The sequence below is a fragment of the Stegostoma tigrinum genome, chromosome 2 (assembly GCF_030684315.1).
Source record: "Stegostoma tigrinum isolate sSteTig4 chromosome 2, sSteTig4.hap1, whole genome shotgun sequence".
NCBI classification, from domain to species: domain Eukaryota; kingdom Metazoa; phylum Chordata; class Chondrichthyes; order Orectolobiformes; family Stegostomatidae; genus Stegostoma; species Stegostoma tigrinum.
In genome coordinates this window covers 138,476,643-138,501,225 of record NC_081355.1, presented here as the reverse complement: position 1 = coordinate 138,501,225, position 24,583 = coordinate 138,476,643, and the positions used below count along the sequence as shown (strand labels likewise).

Sequence of the window (24,583 nt, the reverse complement as noted above, 5' to 3'; positions counted from 1 at the left end):
TAATGTACTAATCGCAACAAGTGTCATATGCGATAGTGGTTTTGAAAATTTTGGGGAAATACAAACAAAGGGGTCTTTTTACAATGCCAAAAAAGAAAGGGAATTTGAGCAATTAAATACAAACAATATCTAAGAAGAGTAAGAGCTAGGTCTCATGAATGAACTCATTTTATACACAAGAGGAGAAATAAGTGGGAAATATGAGCTTTGAGCAAATGGAAGCCGACGGACACTTGTATCAATAGAAATTGGGAATAGTTAGAAGGTAGTTAAAAATTCTCAACGACAAAGACATTAAGGCTGAAGAGGGGAAGATTGCTAGTATAGGAAAATATAAAGAGAGGCGATCTTGGCTCACCAGGAACACCCAAGGGTAGTCAATGGTTTGACTAAATGAATGAAGCCTTATGTCATCCAGTGATGTTTGAAATGATGGCTAAATCAATATATGTACCCAACTAGCTCAAACGTGTACTCCTTGATGGAGCAAAGATGCAGCTACATCAGGGGAATAAATAGGATGTATGTTTTAATAGGGACAAGAGAATTAAGAGTAATGTGGGGAAGTGGTTGAGAAAATTACATTGCAGAAGGATGGAGGATTTATAATCTCCATAGAGGAGCAGCCAACAAGAATAATGTAACTTATTGAACGACTACAAAATTTAAGAAACTATCGACAAGCTTAGTGGATTAATGGGTTTTGTTTGATCCAGCAAAGCCCAGCAGTAATGTAATTGTCTAATTCACAATCATTTCTGTAATCTAGTCTTCAGCTATTTGTATTATTACTTGTGTTACTCGAGATAACAAGGTGTAGAGATGGATGAACATAGCAGGCCAAGCAGCATCAGAAGAGCACAAAAGCTGATGTTTCCGGCTGATACCCTTCTTCAGAAATGGGGGCGGGGAAGGGGATTCTGAAATAAATAGGGAGGGGGTAGAGGCAGAGAAACAATGGATGAAAGGGGAAGATAAGTGGAGAGGAGACAGACAGGTCAAAGAGGCGGGGGTGGAGCCAGTAAAGGTGAGTGTAGGTGGGGACGTAGCGAGGGGAAAGGTCAGTCCAGGAAGGACAAACAGGTCAAGGGCGCAGGATAAGGCTAGTAGATAGGAGATGGGGGTGAGGCTTGAAGTGGGATAGGGGGTGGTAGGATAGGTTAGGGAGGTGGGGACAAGCTGGGCTGGATTTGGGATGTGGTTGGGGGAGGGGAGATTTTGAAGCTTGTGAAGTCCACATTGATACCATTGGGCTGCAGGGTTCCCAAGCAAAATATGGAGAGCTGCTCCTGTGACCTTTGGTGGCATCGTTGTGGCACTGCAGGAGGTCAAGGATGGACATGTTGTCTAAGGAGTGGGAGTTGAAATGGTTCACGACTGGAAGGTGCAGTTATTTGAGAAACAAGCGTAGGGGTTCCGCGAAGTGGTCGCCAACATCACAACTGTGTCTTCTTTGTTCTCGCCTGGCTACATAATTATTGGTCTTAATAGCTTTCTTGTTAGGGGCATAAGGGTCAGACTATATGGGAAGCATTATTTTTACAATTTACCCCTTTCCAAAATTCTTTTAGAACAATCACAATTCCCTTCTCAAGACATTTTTAATGAAATGACATATTTTCTTTACTGCATTACTTTCAGATCAAGAGGTCATCACAAAGACCAATAGCTAAATAGTTGGGAGTCTGAAAGCTTTGCATGAGTTTATTTTAAGGGCAGTGGTAGATGCAAGGAAATAAATGGATGTCACTGTCAACTGTTGAGACCATGACAAGGAGAATTCAGCAAGATTGATTTAGGGGAGGGAGGGAGGGGAAAGAGACACAGACAGAGACAGAGACAGGGAGAGAGAGGGGGGGGGACAGGAGAGAGAGAGAGAGAGAGAGAGAGAGAGAGAGAGAGAGAGAGAGAGAGAGAGAGAGGGGGGGGGACAGGGAGAGAGAGGGGGAGGGACAGGGAGAGAGAGAGAGGGGGGGGGACAGGGAGAGAGAGAGGGGGGACAGGGAAAGAGAGAGAGAGAGGGAGAGAGGGGGGGACAGGGAGAGGGAGAGAGAGAGAGAGAGAGAGAGAGAGAGAGAGAGAGAGAGAGAGAGAGAGAGAGAGGACAGGGAGAGGGGGGGGGACAGGGAGAGAGAGAGAGGGGGGACGGGGGGGAGAGAGAGAGGGGGGGACAGGGAGAGAGAGAGAGGGGGGGGGGGACAGGGAAAGAGAGAGAGAGAGGGGGGGGACAGGGGGAGAGAGAGAGAGAGAGAGAGAGAGAGAGGGGGGGGGACAGGGAGAGAGAGAGAGAGAGAGAGAGAGAGAGAGGGGGGGGGACAGGGGGAGAGAGAGAGAGAGAGAGAGAGAGAGGGGGGGGGACAGGGAGAGAGAGGGGGAGGGACAGGGAGAGAGAGAGAGAGGGGGGGACAGGGAGAGAGAGAGGGGGGACAGGGAAAGAGAGAGACAGAGAGAGGGGGGGACAGGGAGAGAGAGGGGGGGGACAGGGAGAGAGAGAGGAGGGGGACAGGGAGAGAGAGAGAGGGGGGACAGGGGGGGGGAAGAGAGCGAGAGGACAGGGAGAGAGAGAGAGGGGGGACAGGGAGAGAGAGAGAGAGAGAGAGAGAGAGAGAGAGAGAGAGAGAGAGAGGGGGAGGGAGAGGGGGGGCAGGGAGAGAGAGGGGGGGACAGGGAGAGACGGGGGGGCCAGGGAGAGAGAGAGAGGATTAAACGGAGTATTATCTATTTGGCTAGAGATAATTATAGAAAACAGGAGGGAAATCGTAAGATTATCCTCATTTCCCTCTTAAATACAAGGGCAAATTTTATGTAGGACTGCTTTTTCAAATTCCTGTTTTTTTTTCAAGTAACCAATACTCACCTTGTTTCCCATGTCAACCTTTGTGAAGTTGAAGGTACTAAGATGACTGTTTGCTCCCCTCACAGCTGGTTCAATGGTTTCTTTCAACAATTTCTCCACAAATTGGCAGATATATGGCCACATTTGTTTAACTGTCTAAATGTAATAAACCAAAATAAAGCTTTACAAATTGCGATCAGATTACAAAATGCAGAATTAGCACTATAGTTACATAGTATCACAGAATCATGAACCATATTAGCCTACACAAATGATGGCAATTCTCTCAAAGAAACATTGATTCAGTTCTGCTTGGCTTCCTATGCACTAACAGTTTTTTCTTCAAATGTTTACCGACCTGCATTTAAAAATGTTCTTAAGGATCTGATATCACTATATCTGGTAGGATATTCCAATGTACTCATTTTAAGTTGTAGAGTCATTAGATGCAGAATCAGCACATTTCATGCTGCAAATATGAATTATCAGTTGTTTCCTTAGCTTTTTCTGACTTCAAATTGTAAAAAATAAAAGTCAAAGCTAAAAATCTTTCTTTCAAATAATTGTCCTTACTGACGAACCCTCTGTTTTTAGTCCCTAAGGGGTGCATATTTCCATTTTGATTTGGTACTTTTTTAGAAGTGAGATTTATGCCATGTAAGTCTACCACAGTTGCAATGAATTTTCTCTTCCAATCTTCTGCTCTGAATTATTTATACATTTGGTCTCTGCATTGTACCTTCTTATGCAATCACACAACAAAGAGGCTGATACGTTTACTCCTGTCTGCATTTTCTGGCATTCCTGCTGCTGGCGCCTTAAAGTCCTGATACATACCACTCCAGGTACCGAAAGTCAGCAACTGGCCCTTATATTATTGTATTGCACCCCACTCTCCCTCACCGCATGACCTGGCCCAGCAAGGCACATTATCTCGACTGCCAAAGCAAGACAGCACTTTGCACTGCTCACCTGCAAAAGAAGCCACATGCACCAAACCCCCCTAACCTGTAATCTGATAGCAACTTAGGTCAGTGCTGTGTCCAGCAACACAGAAAGGTGGCTAATGATCCTTTGTTTCTGTACATGGACAAGTGTCATTATCTTCTGTGTCGGCTCACACACTCAGAGCCACTATCACTTTAACTCAGTCACTGACCAAAGCTCATGGACTACAACTCACTATTGCATGCATCAAATCCACTCAGCAGCTCTCATTAAGTACATCTTCCAAAACTACTAACTTTTTCTCCTCACTGGGAACATCTCATTACCTCTCCTGCTCCTGCATCATCACTAACTGGTCTTCCATTCACTTCCATCACATTCAGTACCTTCCTTTGATCCAGTCCAAGAAAAATTGGGCCCAACTGATGACTCCATTGTATCCTGGCTGATACATCTGTAATCGCTACACTTGTATCATTTAACCTATAGGAGGCCTTGGCCCAATCACCGCACTGCAAATACATAGATCTGGGATTTTAGTAGGACCAGCATCTGACTGACCATACATCACTTGGACTAGAATCAGAGTAACTACTTGACTAGCTGTGGCACTACCCTGTCTAACACAGGCCCTTTGACTCCACTGGAGACAGCTCCCCTTTGACTTTCACACAGCCTTTTAGTTCAATTCAGGCAGTTTTTGCAAAGTAAGCTGCTGGCAAATGCTTGATGTATGACATTAATGTAACTTGGCACCACAGAACAACATGGCTACCCTTGACTGTCCAATGTGCCTATCCATGACAAGCTGCCTGCTTCACCGACTACACTTAAAAAGCAAAGCAAGCCACAGAGGCAGACAGCCTTCAAGTTGGCGCAGAGTGAGTGAACACCAAGAAATGAAGCTAATAGCTGTAGGATTCATTCTGCTTAGATTCAGAAGAACTCTTATGTGTTCCAGCTTGCTTTGTATGCAGGATAATGCATGTAAGTCATCAGTGTCCCTTAGTTCAAAGTCGTCACGTAGCGGTCTTCAAGTTGGACCGGGAGAATGCAAAATTAAATTTCAGAGGAAATAAACTGAAACCCATAAATATAAAATACAGGCAGTCCCCGAGTTGTGATTGGATTCTCTTCTGGGAGCCCATTTGTAAGTCGATTCATACACAAGTCAGAACACAGTATAGGACAATTCAAATAGCCATTCCCAAGTACAGAAAACATTCATGAGTCAATCTTTAAAATTATACCCTTGTATGGGATCACATTCATAATTATTAGCATCCATAATTTGATGCTTGTAAATTGGGGTCAGCCCAGTTGTCATACAAATCCACTAGGGGATTCAGGGGAAGTTCTTTACCCAGGCAGTAACTAGAATGTGGAACGCAGTGCCACAGGAAAAATTGGAACAATTAACAATGTATTAGTGGAGAAGCTAACTAAACAAACAAAGCAGCACACAAATCATATGGACAGGTTTAGAAAGAGTAGAGTAGGTGGTGGTTCATTTGGAGCATAAACATTCGCCAAGCTGAATGGGGTGCTTCTGCGCTGTCCATTATATGTAATTCTTCATGATTAGCCAACTGCCAATATCCAAATTAGCCACGATATGCGTTGGACTGGAGTGGATAAGGTCAGAAGTCACACAACACCAAGTTATAGTCCAACAGGTTTATTTGAAATCACAAGCTTTCGCAGGCTGCTCCTTTGACAATTGTTTTAATTTTGTGCTAGACAGGAGTGGACAGGTTGTCTCTGAAAGGAGAGCCAAAATACACCCCAAAATATGGGGAACAGAGTTTTGGGTGAGTGGAGGTAAGAAGAGAGAGAAAAAGAAAGAACAAAAACAAAGAATGAAAAAGAAAAAAAGGAATGAAAAGAAAGAAAGAGAGAAATTAGGATTAGTAAGGAAATAGAACTGGGGAGACTGATTAAAGGTCAATAAATCCCAAGGCCTGATAATCTACATCCCTAGTTAAGAAAGTGGTTATAGAAATATAGCACACGTATTCATTTTCCAAGATTCCAGACGCAAACAGTATCTATGGATTTGTAGGTAGCTAATGTAACCTCACTTTTACAAAATGGTTAGAGGAAAAGAAAACAGAATTATAGACTTATTAGCTTGACATTAGTAGTGGGGAAGGTGAGGTCCATTCAAGAAGATTTAATTGCTGTCCATTTAGAAAACAGTGGCCAGATTGGACAGAGTCTACATAGATTTAATAAGGGGAAGTCATGCTTCATGTGGCTTACCTGGACTCTCAGGAGGCTTTTGATAAGGTTCCACATAGAAAATTAGCATGCATAATTAAAGTGCATGGGATTGCACACCAGATGAAACATAATGTGGATAAACATGAGGTTATCTACTTTGGTAGCAAAAACAGGAAGGCAGATTATTAAAGAACGGTGATAGATTGCGGAAAGGGGAAGGTGCAACAATACCTGGGTGTCCACGTACACCAGTTGCTGAAAGCAAGCATGGAGCTGCAGCAGGTGGTGAAGGTGGCAAATGGAACATTGACCTTGATAGTGACAAGACTGGAGTACAGGATTTGGGATGTCTTGCTGCAAATTGCACATGCCTTGCTGAGACTACACCTGAAGAATTATGAATAGTCATGGTCTTCTTTCGTGAAGAAGGATGCTTTGGTTATATGGGAAGCACAAGGATTTACCAGACTGATTTGTGGAATGGCAGGAGTGTTGTATGAAGCGAGACTGAAGTAGGTTCACCAAAGTTTTGAAGAATAAGGAACAGAGCATGAATCTCAGAAACACGCAAGATTCTAACATAGCATGAATTCAGGCAGGGTAAATACAGGATATTCCCAATGACCAGGGAGTCCAAACCCAAGGGTGATTAACCTGTAAGACATAGGAGCAGAAATAGGTCATCCCGTCCATCCAACATTTAATGAGGCAGATGCCCCAAGCTGATCTATGAATCCTCAACTTCACGCCACAGTTCTTTCCCCATATCCCAGATTCCCTCAGATCAAAAATTTGTCTCTCTTAGACTTAACAGCCTTCCGCAGTAAAGAATTCCATAGATTCATTATCCTCAGAAGAAATTGCTCATCTTCCTAAAAGTATAACTCCTTACTTTGATTTATACCCTCTGGTCCTGCACTACGTTACAAGGAGAAATGGCCTTTTGCATCTACCTTGCCAAGTCCTCCCAAAATCTTGTGTTTCAATAAGGTCACTTACCGCTCATCTAAATTCCAACAGGTACTCAACTTCTCCTCATAAGATAGCCCCTCCATTCCCGGTATCAGTTTCGTGAACCTTCTCTGGATTGCCTCTAATGCTAGTAGTATATCTTTCCTTAAATAAGAGGCCAAAAACGGTCCATAGTATTCCAGCTCTAGTCAGACCAAATCCTTGTATAGTTTCAGCAAAACCTTCCCACCTTTATACTCCATTCCCTTTGCCTTCCTTATTACCCCCAAACTTAGAAGTCAGCTCCTTGTGATCCATGGACAAGGACTCACTAACAAAGGAAATGGAGTAAGCCATTCTAGAAACGAGATGAGGAGAAATTTCTTCACCCAAGGAGTGGTGATCACGAGGAATTCTCTGCCTTAGAAAGCAGTTGAGGCCAAAAGATTGAAGACTTTCAAGAAAGAAAGAAAGAAAGAGAGTTAGTTCTTTGGATGAAAGGGTATGGGGAGAAGGGGGGGGGGGTAACAGGGTACTGAGTTACATGATCAGCCATGCGCATGTTGAATAGTGGAGTAAGTCTGAAAGGCCAAAATGGCTTATGTCTTCTCCTACTTTCTAATGTTTCTGGGAAGAGAATTCAACAATCTAATGACTCTTAGAAAAAGAATGGTCCTCAGCTCAGTCTCATCAAGGAAGACCTCTTGAACTTTATTCCCTAGTTCTAGTCTCCCACGAGATGAAACATCCTTCACGTATCCCTGCCAAGTCCTTTCTGTTACAGTGAGATCACTTCTCATTCTTCTGGAATGAAGTAGTTATGGATCTGATTTTAATTTTTTTTAAAAATTCATTTACAGGATGAGGGCATCACTGGCTGAGCAACATTTATTGCCCATCCCTAACTGCCCAGAGGGCAGTTGAGAGTCAACCACATTGCTGTGGGTCTGGAGTCTGGAGACCAGGTAAGGATGGCAGTTTCCTTCCCTAAAAGACATTAGTGAACCAGATGGTTTTTTCTGACAAATCGCTAATGGTTTCATGGTCATCATTAGGTTCTTAATTCCAGATATTTTATTGAACTCAAATTCCACTATCTACCATGGCAGGATTCAAACCCTGGTCCCCAGAACATTATCTGTGTCTCTGGATTAATAGACTAGCGAAAATACTACTAGGCCATTGTCTCCACTCTGTTCAGCCTTTATTAATATAATAAGCCTATCATCTTGGCAATGAGCCAAATGAATCTTCTCTGAACTGTGTCTTACACTATTATACCTTTTCTAAATAAGGAAACCAAAACTGCACAGTACAACAGATGTAGTCTCACCAAGGCCCTGTATAGCTGCAGCAAGATCTCCCTCCTTTTATATTCCATTCTCTTGCAATATATAGCAATATTCTAGTTGCCTTCTTAATCATTTGCATTTACAGATTTCTTCACCCAATCAATCTGATTGACAAGATTTACTAAAAGCACAGGTGGCTTTTGAAACAGAAACCAAGTTTACAAACCTGCAGCGTTAGTGAACATAGGAACTGGAGTAGGCCACTCAGCAGCACACCGCCCCACCCATTCCACCATTCAATAATGTCATGGCTGATCTGCCGTTTAACTGCATACACCTGCCTTTGGCCCAATTCCCTTAAGCTGTTTGCTTAACAAAAATTTACATATCTCAAATTTAAAGATTTCTCAGACAATGGCAGCAGAATTATACAATGACTCAAAGTTGGCTGCAAAATATTATTTAAGTAATTAATTCCATTTTCTTTGGATTGCATTTATACAAAGTACTTTCCTCAAGAAAAACAATTAAGTTGAAGTACCTTGTTTAGCCATTCCACCCGCTCCACATCTGGGAAGTGAACCTGAAATAAGAAACGGAACATAAGAATAAATAAGCAGGAAAGTAAGCAGGGCATACGGACTAGATGATGGAGATTGTGAGGAATCAATTAAGTAACAGAACTTCAACACATCGTACTGTGTGGTTAATTTTAACCTTTGCTTTCCTGCAAAAGTTGTAAAGTTAGCCCTCAACGTATTCTTGATTTTCATTCATCTGTGACATGGTGTCACAATAATGACTCTACTTCGAATAAATGGCAAAAACAGAAGAGAATTTCTTTCCTTCATTGTCAAGATCAGTGTATCACTCCGAAGACTTGGTTAATTGACAGCCTTCATGCCGGAGATATGCACAGCATGCCACTACCTTCAACCACGTCATTTTGAGAGTAATGGAACTCAGGTGATGTCAGCGAATTGTAGGATTTTGACCCAGCAACAATGAAGGAACAGTGATATGGGTAAGTAATTGGAAGGTGTAGTTTGAGCCACAGAAATTATTGGGCTGGTCTGACTGAAGTCTGGTCAATGGTAACCCTCAGAATACTAATGCTGAGAGAATTCAACAATGGTGATGCCATTAAATATTCCAGCATGTCATTAGGCTCTCTTGTCAGAGATAGTCTTTGCATTGTGAACAGAGACGCTTAGTTGCCACTAATCATAAGCCAAACCTCAAAATTTCCCAGGGCTAGCTGGATGTCAGTACAGGCTGCTTCATATTGTTGAGCCGTGAATCGCAAAGAGCACTGAACACTGTGCAATTTGTAAATTACCAGACTTCTGACCTTATGACAGATGGCTGGTCATTGAAGAACTTCAAGGGTGGATGGGACGAGGGCACTGCCTGGATGAGCTTCTGAAACAATGCCCTTAGGACGGAAATGATTAGAATTCTAACAAACCACAACCATATTCTTTTGTATAGGTATATCTCCAGCCAGTGGAAATATTTCCAAACCACGCACCCCACCCCACACCCCCAACTCAAAGAACACGGTTGACTGGCTACAAATTTCCTGGAGTTCCGCGATATCACACTCGTTTAAGAGAATATAGAATAAATTATTCTATTCTATATTCTATTGTCACTTGTACTTTTTACAAAAAGTACAAATTTTATATTGCTACAAAGAGTTATCATTCTCATGTAACTTTTTTTTGTCAATTCTCCTTGATATAAGGGAGGTCTAAAACAGAATGACCCCGTCAAAACCAAAATGAAGCGCCACTGAACAACTGAAGATTTGTTGCTTAATAGCACTGTTGGTTACATATTTTAACTCCTCAGACAGAACTGGACAGATTGGATTGGCCCCGTTTCTTGAAGGTAGGGCATAAATTGGCACAATGGCAATATCCTTGGTTCAGTATCATTGCACAAGACAGAGATCCAAGCTAATGCTCTGCAGGAATTGACTCAAGCCAAAAATGAAAATTCAATTAATAAAAATTTGGATTTCTAAGTGGTCTCAGGATGGTGGCCAAGGCAGCCATCCATTTATCCAGCATCCATTGTCAGAAGAAAAAAAAATCTCATTCATGAATGGTCTTTGGCAAAGGAAATCTGCCATCGTTTTCTAGTGTTGCATGAACAGGACTCCAGATCCACTGACTCTTGACTGCCCTCAGGAAAGGCCTGGCACATTTTGAAAGCGATTAGGGATGAGTAACAAATGCCAGTGATGCCCGTCCAGGAATACCTGTTCAGGGACGCCCTAAAGCTTGGGGCAACTGCCTCCAAGGCACTGTGGGGAAAGATCACCATCTAAGATCTTTCTACCAAAGATAAATGGGAGCCCATCCAGTCACTGGATACCCTGGTGCCTCAAACGCATGTAAAAGTAGTCTTGTACAGGTAAAAGATGCCTTTCGTTTGTTTGAAGGGTACAGTCAAATTCCAATGTAAGTTTGTTTCTTAATATGCTACTGTACAAGACAAAAGTGTGTTAATGACTATGTAAATATATTTTATGATTAAATTATATTTTGAAAACTTAAAAATTGCTAGTGATGCTCACATCCCGTAAATTTTGGTCCCATTATTAAATATTAATTTTTCCTGTAACCAATGAATATTGGAACCACGGCATTAATATCAGATGAAGACAAACAACATCAGCAAGGTCTGATCCTTAGTGAATGAGATTCTAATCCAGCACCTTAACAAGATCTCACATTCACAATGGGGTCAGAGCAACAAAGGACTAGATCAACAGACTGATCCATGGCATCAGGTATTGATAAAAATGGGTTTATTTTCTCCAAAGTTAAAAAGAATGAATCTCAACTTGAACCAAGAGCCAATAGCCAGTGTAACAATTTTTTTTCATAAATACAGGAAACAAATATATTTTAGGAAAACAAAGCTATCTGAATTTTGAATTACAAGGTCTGGGCGTTTGTTCCTTTTGAAGCAACCTGGAGTTTTTTTTTTAAAAAGTCAGTCATTCACAAGATATGGACATTGTCTAGTTGGTCAGCATTTACTGCAATTGCTTATCGCCCAGTGGACAGTTAAGAGTATACCACACTGCTATGGCTCTGGTGTCACACTTCCCTAAAAAGGACACTAATGAACCAGATACATAGTTGCCAGTAGGCTAGCTTTTCATACCAGATTTATTTAAGTCAAATTCAAATTTCATGATCTACTACAGTGGGATTCTTGAATCACTGCAGTCCATCTGCTATGGAGTTACCCACAATGCAGTCAGGGAAGGAATTCCAGTATTTTGACTCAATGCTGCTGAAGCAAGGTGATATATTTTGAAGTCTGGATGGCAAATGGCTTGGAACGCAACTGACATGTGTTATTCCCGCATTTCTGCAGCCCTTATCCTTTTAGATGAAAGTGGTCACGGCTTAATCTTCCTGCTCTTAAATTTTATGGCTTGGCTAATGAAGGCAGGTATACCACGTGCTTCTTAACCACTTTATCCACCTGTTCTGAAACCTTGGAGGACTGGTATATATGTATACCTCGCTCCTTCTGATCCTTGATGCTCCAGAGTCCTATCATTCGTCAGGTATTTCCTTGCCTAGTTTGTCCCGCCCAAGTGCATCACCTCATGTTTATGTAGTTGAATTCCATTTGGGCCATCTGACTGTCTACATCCTTCTGTAATCTAAGGCTATCCTCCTCATAATACCATAGTTACTGTTCCTGATGAATCCACACCTCTCCTAATACAGATTAATTCTGTCCCACAGAATTGTTTCCAATTGTTTCCTCACCACGGAGATTAAACTGACTAGTGTGCAGCTTCCTGGGTTATCCTTTACTCAGCTCTTGAATAACATGCCACACTGGCCATATGATTTGTTTGAGAGATGTTAGTTACTTGGCAAATATTGTCTAGGACACCAGAGAGAACTTCATGTAACCTTGTGTTCACTTAAGGAGGCAAAGAGTTTAATAGAATCCACAAGGCTTGCATCTCCAACAATGTAACACTCCAAGTATACACTCAAATCCATGGAATAGAACGGACTTGCAACCTTACGATTCAAAATAATTAAATTGCTATTACTGAACCACGGTTAACAAATTATTAAATATTTACTTGTACAGAATAAACAGATAGGAGTGTGGATTCATGTTGGTGTATAGTTTATGCTGGAGATCAATGATTTGTAAGAAAGCAATTTCAATATTACCAACACTGCACAGTCAAAAACATGCAGCTAAAATGACAACTTCAAACTATGTGCTGAGACATTGTAGAAGGCCTGCAAGCTGATCACCTCCTCAGCTTGGGGCTCTTTCAATGATTTGTCTGCTGTGCTGCAGTCTCAGGTTTGGACAGCAGTAGGAGGGGAAGATCTGATCCCTGCGACATGCTGCACAGGTGGACCACTCCAGGAGCTTGCCCACTTATACTCTGGCAAAACTAACTGGGGATTTTGTCTACAGTCTTACTTGGTGTCTGTTTTCTGAAAACAGGTTATTTTGCCGTCAACAACTTCAATTTCCATGCATTTTATTCAATAAGATGGGTAGGTAAAACAACCTTGGACAACTAATAGCAAAAGCAATATGAAGGCCAATTTTCTCCAGATTCACCAAATCACATGCATCTCACAGGACTTGAGATTCAAAAAAAGCTATGGATCAGACTTCAAACATTTGATGATTCAGAGTCCTGGAGCCTACACGGATCAATAAAAAGTCAGCCTACGCTCTGAATATTTCATACAATCCAATGTCTGGAGCACAAATAAATAACAAAATCAATAAAATTTGTATAATGCCTTTCTGCACTCTGTCCAGCAATATTGTAAAATAAGATGATTGGAAGTCTGTAAAGATTTTTGAATGACTTTCAAGGAAAAGTGGGGCATTTTAATCCTGTCCATTCCAGCAGAAACCAGAAAACTGAGCAGTCCAAATGCTCTGGATCTTCCATTCTAATTTAAAACAGCCATTTCCACACAGGTGTTAAAACATAAGAACATAAGAACTAGGAGCAGGAGTAGGCCATCTGGCCCCTCGAGCCTGCCCCGCCATTTAATAAGATCGTGGCTGATCTTTGAGACTTAACTCCACTTACCCACATGCTCACCATAACCCTTAGTTCCTTTACTGTTCAAAACTTTATCTCGACTTGCCTTAAAAACATTCAGTAAGGTAGCTTCAACCACTTCACTGGGCAGAGAATTCCACAACTTCACAACCCTTTGGGTGAAGAAGTTTCTCCTGACCTCAGTCCGACATAGCTTTTCTTTATTTTGAGGCGATGCCCTCTCGTCCTAGTTTCACCTGCCAGTGGAAACAACCTCCCTGCCTCCACCTTATCTATTCCCTTCATAATCTTGTGTTTCTGTAAGATCTCCCCTCATTCTTCTGAATTCCAATGAGTAGAATCCCAGTCTACTCAGTCTGTCCTCATGATCCAACCCTCTCAACTCTGGAATCAACCGAGTGAATCTCCTCTATATCCCCTCCAGTGCTAGTATATTCCTCCTCAAGTAAGGAGACGAAAACTGCACACAGTACTCCAGGTGTGGCCTCACAAGGAACCTATACAGTTGCAGCACAGCCTCACTGTTTTTAAACTCCATTCCTCCAGCAATGGCAGACAAAATTCCATTTGCCTTTTTAATTACCTGCTGCACACCTGTAATCCCACCTTCAGCGATTCATGCACAAGGACACCCAAGTCCCTTTGCAGCAGCATGCTGCAATTTTTTACCATTTAAAACATAGTCCATTTTGCTGTTATTCCCACCAAAATGGATGACCTCACACTTATCAACATTGTACTCCATCTGCCAGACCTTAGCCCACTCACTTGGACTACCTATAAATCGATCTGCAGACTTTGTGTCTTCTGCACACTTTGCTCCACCATTCATCTTAGTGTCATCTGCAAATTTTGACACATCACTTAGTCCCCAACTCCAAATCATCTATGTAAATTGTAAACAACTGAGGTCCCAATACTGATCCCTGAGGCACACCACTAGCCACTGACCGCCAACCAGAAAAACACCCATTTACCCCCATTCTTTGCTTTCTACTGGTCAACCTATCCTCTATCCATGCCAATACATTACCTGTAATACCACACAACTTTATCTTATGTAGCAGCCTTCGGTGTGGCACCTTGTCAAATGCTTTCTGGAAATCCAAAAACACCACATCCATAGGTTCCCCATTGTTCACCATGCGAGTAATGTCCTCAAAGAATTCTACCTAATTAGTTAAGCATGACCTACCTTTCATGAACCCATGCTGGGTGTTCCCAATGGGACAATTTACATCCAGATGTCTTGCTACTTTTTCCTTAATGATAGATTCAAGCATTTTCCCCACGACCGAAGTTAAGCTAACTGGCCTATAGTTACCTGCTTTTTGTCTACTTCCTTTCTTAAACAGTGGTGTCACATTGGAAAACAGCCAATCTGCGGGACCACTCCAGAGTCCAGTTTATTTTGGTAAATAATTACTCATGCATTTGCTATTTCCCCCATCATTTCTTTTAGCAGCCTGGAATGCATTTCATCAGGCCCAGGAGGCTTGTCTACCTTTGGCCCCCATTAGCTAGCCCAGCACTGCCTTCCTAGTGATAATGGTGTCTAGGTCCTCACCTGCTGTAACCTTCTTGCCATTAGTTTTCAGCATGTTATTGTGTCTTCCACTGTGAAGAATGACACAAAATAACTGTTTAATGTCTTGGCTATTTCCTCACTGTCAGTTATTAAATTGGCCTTCTCATCCTCTAAAAGGACCAATGTTTACCTTCACCACTCTTTTACGATTTACATATTTATAAAATCTTTTGCTGCCTGTTTTTATATTCTGAGCTAGTTTACTCTCGATCTCTCTTATTTTTATGACTTTTTTTGTGGCTTTCTGTTGGTTTTTAAAGATTTCCCAGTCTACTATTTTCCCACTACTCTTTGCTTTTTTGTTATATGTTTTTTTCCCCAATCTGATACTTTCCTTTATTTTCTTAGACATCCATGGCTGGCTCTCTTTTCCTACAGTTCTTCCTTATCACTGGAATATATTTCGGCTGGCCACTGTGAAAAATTGTTTTTAAAGTCCTCCACTGTTCCTCAATTGACTCAAAGTTTTTGCTCCCATTCTACCTTAGCCAACTCCTCTCTCATCCCATCACAGTCTCCTTAGTTTAAGCACAGGACACAGGTACTGGATTTAACCTTCTCACGCTCCATCTGTATTAAATTCAACAGCACTGTGATCACTTCTTCCAAGAGGAACCCTAACTGAGAGATTGTTAATTATTCCTGTCTCATTACACAGGGCTAGGTCTAGGGTAGCTTGCTCCCTCGTAGGTTCCATTACATACTGTTCAAGGAAATTATCGCAGATGCATTCTATGAACGCCTCCTCAAGGCTGCCATGACTAACCTGGTTTGACCAAACTGATATGTAGATTAAAATCCCCCATGATAATTGCTGTACCATTTTTACATGCATTAGATATTTCTATGTTTATTGCCTGCCCCACTACGATGTTATTATTTGGTGGCCCATAGACCACACCTATTAGAGACTTCTTCTCCCTGCTATTCCTAATTTCCACCCAAATGGATTCAACATTTTGTTCAGTGGAACCCATATCATCTCTCACTACTGCCCTGATATCATCCTTAAAAATCAGAGCAATACCACCTCCCTTACTTTGTCTGTCCTTCCCAACAGTTTGATACCCCTGGATATTTAACTCCCAGCCAGGACTATCCTGTAACGATGTCTCTGTGCTTCTGTGAAAACTGCTTCTCAAAGCTGGTGAGTCTGACTTCAAAAATGCTGATCAGAGTCAACTTCATCATTGTTCATCCCTAATGGGCATTTATATACTTGTATTATGTAAGGCTTGTGTCACCATTGGGCCAGAAGGCCCAGGTTAAAGTCCTGTCTGTCCCAAACGTGTGTCATAGCATGACCAAATAGGTTTATTAAATTAACTACAGCATTTCTCATGAACTCAGGATAATATGAAACACTTTATAGCCAATTAAATATATGACTGAAACATAATCACAGTTGATGTGTAGGATTCATTAAAGTCAATTTGGATACAACACATTCCGACAAACGTCAAGAGTAGTGATAAAGCTACCACTAGTGTTCAATGCTGTAACAAATCAGTATGTGATGGTGTTGTCTATTTACAGCTACACGCTGATTGTATATAATTGTTGGGAGTTGAACAGCTCAGTTGGCTGCACAGCTTGTTTGCAATTAAGAGTAATGCCAGCATGTGGATTCAATTCTTGTTCAATTCCCATGCTGGCTACCAAGGACTCTCCTTCTCAACCTTTCCCCGAGGCATGGGAACCCTCAGGTTAAAGTACCAACAATTGCTGTCTTCTGTAATGAGACAGCAGCCCAATGGTCCAGGAGGACTATGGCGACTTTACCATTCTTTTACTTTATTGCTTAACTCACCAACTCATCCCATCACAGGCTAACTATATCATACAAGATTCAGGATTGAATACAATGGTGTAAAAATGCCACAATTGCTAAGATGTATTATAGGTACTGTAAATAACCAACTGTAGACTAGGAACACAAATAAATCAAATACTTGAAATATACAGCAAACACAACAACGAGCCTCTAAACTTTTAGTCTAGCAATTCATTGCTTCAAATGTCAGTTCATGTCTCACTATGGCTGCTGAGGACATTTGAAATTCAACTCAGTTAATTCATATGTCAGCAAAAAAAATGTTAATTGCATTAATAATTATCAACCACCACACAGTCAGATAAACTCATCTTGCTCACAAATGCCCTTCAGAAGAGGAAATCTGCCAACTTGTGTGACTTCAGACTCTCAGCTATGTAGGTCACTCTTAACTGTTCTCCAAAATGATCAAAAATCAGTCAACTGTATTAAATTGAGGATTTCTATTGGTACAGAAATAGAAGTAGACTGCAGCTATTGAAGGAAATGCAGCAACATCACCTTCAAGGGCAATTAATATGGGCACTTCCGTGCCAGCAATGCACACATTCCATGAACTAACATGAGTACATCATAATAATCTGCTTCTTAGATGTTATGAAGGGATACACATTGGCTGAGACAATTGGGACAATTCTTCCTTGAATGTGGGTTGGCGTCAGGGCAACTGGAACCTTGTTTGACGACGTATCTGAAAGATGTCATTTCTGACTGTGCATCAGTGCAATGCTGCACAAAACATCAGTTCAGATTATGTGTTTAAGCATCTGGTGTGCAGTTTAAACATGCAGCAAGAGAGCTGACACTTAAAATAAATAGTTGTGGTTTACATTTACTATCTGTCTAGTGACACACCTATAGGGAGTTAAAAAAATCTCTTGCATACAGATGTCTCAATTTTTTCACTGTCTGTCTCTCCATACAGAGCCACATTAAAATGTTTTTCCTATGGATCTTTATATGGGTACTAGTGATTAAGCCAGCATTTATTGGTGATTCCCAATTGGTTCACAGTAGAAAGAATATCCTTTACTCTGCAAAGATAAGTAGGCAATTAGGAGTCAGTCACTTGACTATGTAAACTAATCAGAAGTTCCTTGTGGTGTAGTAACAGTGTCCTTATCTCTGAGCCAAGAGGCCTGGGGAAGGGTCTAGGCCCAAAACGTCAGCTTTCCTGCTCCTCTGATGCTGCTTGGTCTGCTGTGTTCATCCAGCTCTACACCTTGTTATCTCAGATTCTCCAGCATCTGCAGTTCCTACTATCTCTGGGTTCAAATCCTACCTGCTCCAGACGTGTCATTCACATCCCTGAACAGGGTGACCAGGAAAATACCTGAAAACTAATCAGAACTGATAAAAGAGAAAGCAAAATACCAAAGGGACAGGTGAGGGAAGGAATGGGGTACATAATGAAAATTTTTTTAAAAAGTGAAGCAAAAACATAAGGTGAGGCAACGGAGTGGGAAAATTGAGGAGGAAGAAATGGTCCCAGCACAAAAACCTCAGCATAAGTCAGTCAGAAGCTTATTCCAGCACTTCATCTGCCAATTAGGCAGGCGACAGCCTCTTTCCAAAAGCCAATTCAATAGTTTCAGATCATGACCTTATTTTTAATCTGGACCTCTTGCATTTACAGCTTCTGCGGACTCTGTTTTAGACAGCTGCTTCTCCCAAATACCACTCCCCTTTTTCTTAGCAACATTGTTTTTTGTAATTTAATATCTTTCACCTTCTACACACACACACAAACACACACACACACACACACACACACAGGTCTTCCTTGTTGTTTTACTTTTCCTTGTTCCCTTCCTGCACCTCTGTGCCTGCTTAAAAATTTACTTGAATGCTAACATCAAACATCAGATCTGACAAAAGGTCATCGGCTTCAAACGGTGATGGTTTTTCTCTCTACAAACCAGTGTATTTTATTTCCAGCATTTTGTATTTGTATCTCAGATTTCCAACATCTGATGCATATTGCTTTTAAAAGGAGATACTTCACAAAAGAAATGTGAAAATGGAAGGGAACATGGACTGAGAATGAATTGGAGGACTGAGGGGTGTAAGAGAGGTAATAGGGACAAGAATAGATTGCAGGGAGTGGAGCCACCAACTGAGGCACATAAACACTTCTATGTGAGAGAGACAGCGAGAACATGCAGGATAGCACATACCAGAGACAGGGTGTAGACACAGGTTATCTATAGGATTCAAAACTCCCCCAAGAAAAACTAAATTCTAATTTTTGCTGTTTAAAGAGAGGGAAGACTTAGTGTAATTGAATTATGGACAATGTTAGTGTACAACTTAAAGGGCCCGTCTACAGCTCTCAATTCCAATAAAGGATTTTAAATAAAGGATCTAAAGATGAAAATCATTAAAGTGACACAACAATGTCACACCATTAAAGATCGAATATTACACACAGCATCAAAATCATGACTTACATTATAAATCCAAACTTCTAAGCTTTCAAAAATTGACATTTCTGATAAAAATACAACATCTTTAATGCCTGACAAAAAGCCTGGTTAAAACAGAGATAAACAAATTGAGAACTGCTACACATTTGCATTTTCTGTTTCTATTTTATTCTGCAGCAATAAATGCAAAATAGCATGTTATCAAAGACTTGCATGCAATGTAAGATAGCTGTATCTGTTGTACTGATGTAAGCTATCACCATAATTTATTTTAGCTGTATACAGAAATAATCATGAACTAAAATGGAGGACTCCTATTCACACACTATGTTTTTCATGAACTAAACATGCACAACTCAAGCACCTTCCCTCACTGATTTATTTCAGATGACTGAGATTTGGGATTATTTCCAAAAATAACAAGCTCTTTTCCTCCATCACCCAAAGACTTCTGTTTTTGTATGGCACCTTTCATGACACCAGCATTCCCTGAAGTATCTTTTGGCTGGCCAAGTGCTGTTGTAGTTTAACTCCTGTAATAATACTGAGGAGAAAAAAAGTGGCATTCCATTTGGACCCATGGTCAAATAATTTGTTTCAGTGACGTTGGTTGAGGATATGTATCAGGCGGATCAAAGAAAACTACCCCCTCCAGCTCTTTTTCAAGATCATTACATTTTTATACCTACCTGTGAAGGGAAGAGTGTCTTAGTTTATTGTCTCATCCGAAAGAAGGCGCATCCATCAGTGCACTGTTAACTCTATACTGCCCTGTTTCATCAGCACATTGCTTCGGTCTCTGAAGTTTATACAATGCATCTGTCAATGGTATCTCACAGAGCACCTTTGCTCTCCTTCTAATCAGTGATGAGCACTCAAGAAAAAACTTGTATTTACATAGCACCTTCAAACATAACAAAACTAGAAAGGAACAACTGAAGAATGACATATTCAGATTGCCAAAGAAACAAAAGCTCCAGAGAAAGAAGCAAGTGGCACGAGCCAATGCAAACAGTGAAATGGACTGTACCGCCACCTGAAGACTCAATGGATGAACAGTACTTTCAAATCCTGGGTGAGGATGCAAACAAAGTGAAATAATTCTAAAAATCCTAGTACATTTCACATGAGCATCACCAACACCAATCCACGAGACAGTAGGGCGGATAGTCAAAAGCTTGGTTAAAGGAGGTAGATTTAAGGGTCATCTTAAAGTAGAAAAGATAGATACAGAGTGGGAAAGGCTTATGGCGGATATTCCAGTCTTAGGACCTAGTCAGCTGAAGGCACAGTCACAAATGATACAATAAAAATGGGCAAATCTGAACAGCCCAGAATTGCTGAAAAATTTCACTAATGTCCCTCGAGAGGAAAAAAAAATTCTATTTTACAAAAACAAAGTTGCTGGAAAAGCTCAGCAGGTCTGGCAGCTGTGATGGGAAAGAAAAAGTTAATATTTCAGGTCCGGTAACTCTTCCTCAGACTCTTCCTTTTACACCATCCGCAGTTCTTTCGGTTAAAATTCTATTTAACTCAGCCTTAAAAAGGAGACCCTTATTCTTAAACTCTACCTCCGCAATTCTAGTATTATATCTAGCACCTACATCATAATATCTAGTAACATACAAACATCATTCCAGAATCGACTGTGTCAAATCCACTCAGCATTTTATGTTTCAATTTAGATTAACTTCCATTTGTTCCATAATTTCCAGTTTGGATCGGAAATTGGCTTGCTGAAAGAAGACACAGAGGGTGGTAGTTGATGGGAAATGTTCATCCTGGACATCAGTTACTAGTGGTGTACTGCCAGGGTCGGTGTTGGGTCCACTGCTGTTTGTCATTTTTATAAATGACCTGCATGAGGGCGTAGAAGGATGGGTTAGTAAATTTGCAGACGACACTGAGGTCGGTGGAGTTGTGGATAGTGACGAAGGATGCTGTAGGTTGCAGAGAGACATAGATAAGCTGCAGAGCTGGGCTGACAGGTGGCAAATGGAGTTTAATGCAGACAAGTGAGAGGTGATGCACTTTGGTAGGAGTAACCAGAAGGCAAAGTACAGGGCTAATGGTAAGATCCTTAGCAGTGTAGATGAGCAGAGAGATCTCGGTGTCCATGTACACAGATCCTTGAAAGTTGCCGCCCAGGTTGACAGGGCTGTTAAGAAGGCATACACAGTGTTTTAGCTTTGATTAATAGAGGGAGAGTGTTCCGGAACCAAGAGGTTATTGGTGAAGCTGTACAAAACTCTGGTGCGGCCGCAGTTGGAGTATTGTGTACAGTTCTGGTCACCGCATTATAAGAAGGATGTGGAAGCTGTGGAAAGGGTGCAGAGGAGATTTACTAGGATGTTGCCTGGTATGGAGGGAAGATCTTGCGAGGAAAGGCTGAGGGACTTGAGGCTGTTTTCATTAGAAAGAAGAAGGTTGAGAGGTGACTTAATTGAAACATATAAAATAATCAGAGGGTTAGATAGGGTGGATAGGGAGAGCCTTTTTCCTAGGATGGTGACGGCGAGCACGAGGGGGCATAGCTTTAAATTGAGGGGTGAAAGATATAGGACAGATGTCAGAGGTAGTTTCTTTACTCCGAGAGTAGTAAGGGAATGGAACGCTTTGCCTGCAACAGTAGTAGATTCGCCAACTTCAGGTACATTTAAGTCGTCATTGGATAAGCATATGGACGTACATGGAATAGTGTAGGTTAGATGGGCTTGAGATCGGTATGACAGGTCGGCACAACATCGAGGGCCAAAGGGCCTGTACTGTGCTATAATGTTCTATGTTCTATGTTCATTCTAAACTCCAAGAATTACAAATCCAAACTGTTCAACATTTGTTCACAACATAAACCCATCAAACCAGGAACGAAAACCCGAAAGAACAGCAGATGCTGTAAATCAAGAACAATAACAGAAGTTGCTGGAAAAGCTCAGGTCTGGCAGCATCTGTGAAGAAACGAAAAAACATTAGATTTAATGCTTCAGGTCCAGTGTCCCTTCGTAACTGAGTTCTGAGGAAGGGTTCCCGGACCTGATACATTAACTCTGATGTCAAACCAGGAAAGAATCTAATCTCAACTGCTTTAAAAATGCAATTATTTCCTTTCTCGAATAAGGAGATTAAATTGTACACACTATTCTGGATGTAGTTTCACCAAGGCACTGTATAACTGCAGCTTTCATCCACAGGGCAATGAAAGCAAAGAATTATCTCCCCAGAAAAGTTGATTTTTTTGTTGATGTTGCAATTTTTATGACCCAGTTATTGACAGTGATATAAACTTCCACTTAAGCCTTTCAATAAAGGGATGAATGGTGCCAAACTTGTTCCCTTGGTGGATGGGGAGAATATTTAAAGATACCAAGTCAGGAGGGGCAGAGTTGCTGCTCTAGCATTCTGATCACTGTCTCTTCACCATTTTTTTCCACTGAAGTTCCAGACCCTGGATTTAACCACCAGCTGTTGCCAGCAGAAACAAGATCTTCAATATTCATTCAGTAAAATGGACAAGCTGCCTGTGGAGACACTGGCAGTTTGGCTAACTAATATCAATGAGGCTCAAGACCCAATTTCAGGCCAGTGCAGGGTCTATGTGACTGGAGTTTTCTCCCTAAACATCTCCATTGTTATGGGACTATAACACAGAAGCAGTCAAGCCATCAAGTCTTCTCTGACTGATCTGACAATCCTCAACTCCATGTTTCTGTAATTGCCTTATTACTCTAGATTCCCTCACTGACTGAATATCTGTCCATGTTAGCCTTGAATATACTTAATGGCATAGCCAAGAAAGCTCTCTGAGGTAAAGAATTCTACAAATTCACTACACTCAGAAGAAATTACACCTCTTCTCCATTGGAATTGTGGCACCTCTTATGAGATTATGCTGGTGGGCTAAGACTGTCCTACAAGGGCAAATAACTGCTCAATTGTCAAGCCTCCTCAGCAAGCTTCAAGAAGGCTGCCTTCCAAAATTCTCAGCTCCAAAGAATACAGGCCAAAGCTACCCATTTTTTCTGAATAAGAAAATTAACCTAGTTAACCTTCTCTGCCCTGCCTCCAACAACAATACATCTTCCCTTACATAAATGAGGTCAAAACTGTTCCTAGTACTGTAAGCATGATGTGATTAGTGTCTTATGTTGTTTTCGCAAGACCTCCCTATTGTGTACGAAATTCCTTTTGAAATAATGGCCTATATTCCACTTGCCTTCCATTAATTTGTCAAATTATTGTTGTAATTTGCCTTCCAACTTAATGAGGATTTCCTGTTATCTGCTAAACTTGGATGCTAGCTTTTTAAAACATATGCAAGAGGACTCCTAAATACCTTTGTGCTGCAGCTTTCCACAGTCTTTTTCTAACCGAATAGGATTCGGGTTTTTAACTGACCAAAGTGCATAACATAACATTTTCCCATATTATTTCCATCAGCCAAATTTTTTTTGCTCACTCACTGAACCTGTCTACGACCCTCTATATTTTGTTCCATTTTTTAAGACTCTTTAAAACCTGGTATTTGAATATCTGACTTCATGTCAACTTGTGTTGATATCAAGTTTTATTTCATAATGCTTCTATGAAAATTCTTGAGACATTTTATACTGTTAAAAATTCTATAGTAATCAAAACATGCTGGTGTTTCAGTATACAGTTCATGTTCAGACTTAGTTCAGAACCCAAGAACAGACTCAAAAAGGAATTCCAGCTGACAGAGTATAGCGTTTTCTTAACGAAATTAAACATGATCTGGAAAGGTTATAATAATACAATTTTAGGGATAGTTAGTACCAGAACAACTTTGGCTATAATTTTCAATGTCATGAGAATCTTTAGAAAATTAAAATCAGTGTAATGGAATGAAACTATGGATCACCTACAAGATAGCCTATTTAAGGTGTTTTGGCAGATTGCGGCATCCAACAAAAAAAATCTCACTTTGCACCACAGTTATGATGCAGGTGCACACCATTCTATTTTGGAGGCAGAGGCCTATCATTGACATAGACTGTGATGCAGTAAGCCCCAAGAGTACCACACATTGCTGGAATCAGGTCAAGTATTTAGAACTATTTTTAAACAATGCAACTTTCACTTTAATCCTAAAACAACTATGCAACAATACCAAAGACACAATTTTAATTGTGGGATGAATTTAAAATGCATGACCATAAGGACTGTCACCAACTTTCATAGATGCACCACGGAAAGCATTCTGTCTAGATGCATCAGAGATAATGGGAACTGCAGATGCTGGAGATTCCAAGATAATAAAATGTGAGGCTGGATGAACACAGCAGGCCAAGCAGCATCTCAGGAGCACAAAAGCTGACGTTTCGGGCCTAGACCCTTCATCAGAGAGGGGGATGGGGGGAGGGAACTGGAATAAATAG

The 24,583-nt window shown here is 41.1% G+C and overlaps 1 protein-coding gene across 4 annotated transcripts in view; it reads right to left on the bottom strand.

The window, feature by feature from the left end:
* esyt2b (extended synaptotagmin-like protein 2b) overlaps positions 1 to 24,583 on the bottom strand; it is a 228,004-nt gene that overhangs the window by 134,049 nt on the left and 69,372 nt on the right. For all 4 annotated transcript variants that reach the window (XM_048555387.2, XM_048555396.2, XM_048555406.2 and 1 more), the window contains exons 2-3: positions 8,792 to 8,833; positions 2,858 to 2,992 (exon numbers count right to left, since the gene is read on the bottom strand). In XM_048555387.2, coding sequence (XP_048411344.1) covers positions 2,858 to 2,992; positions 8,792 to 8,833 — 177 coding nt within the window. The remainder of the gene's footprint in view (positions 1 to 2,857; positions 2,993 to 8,791; positions 8,834 to 24,583) is intronic.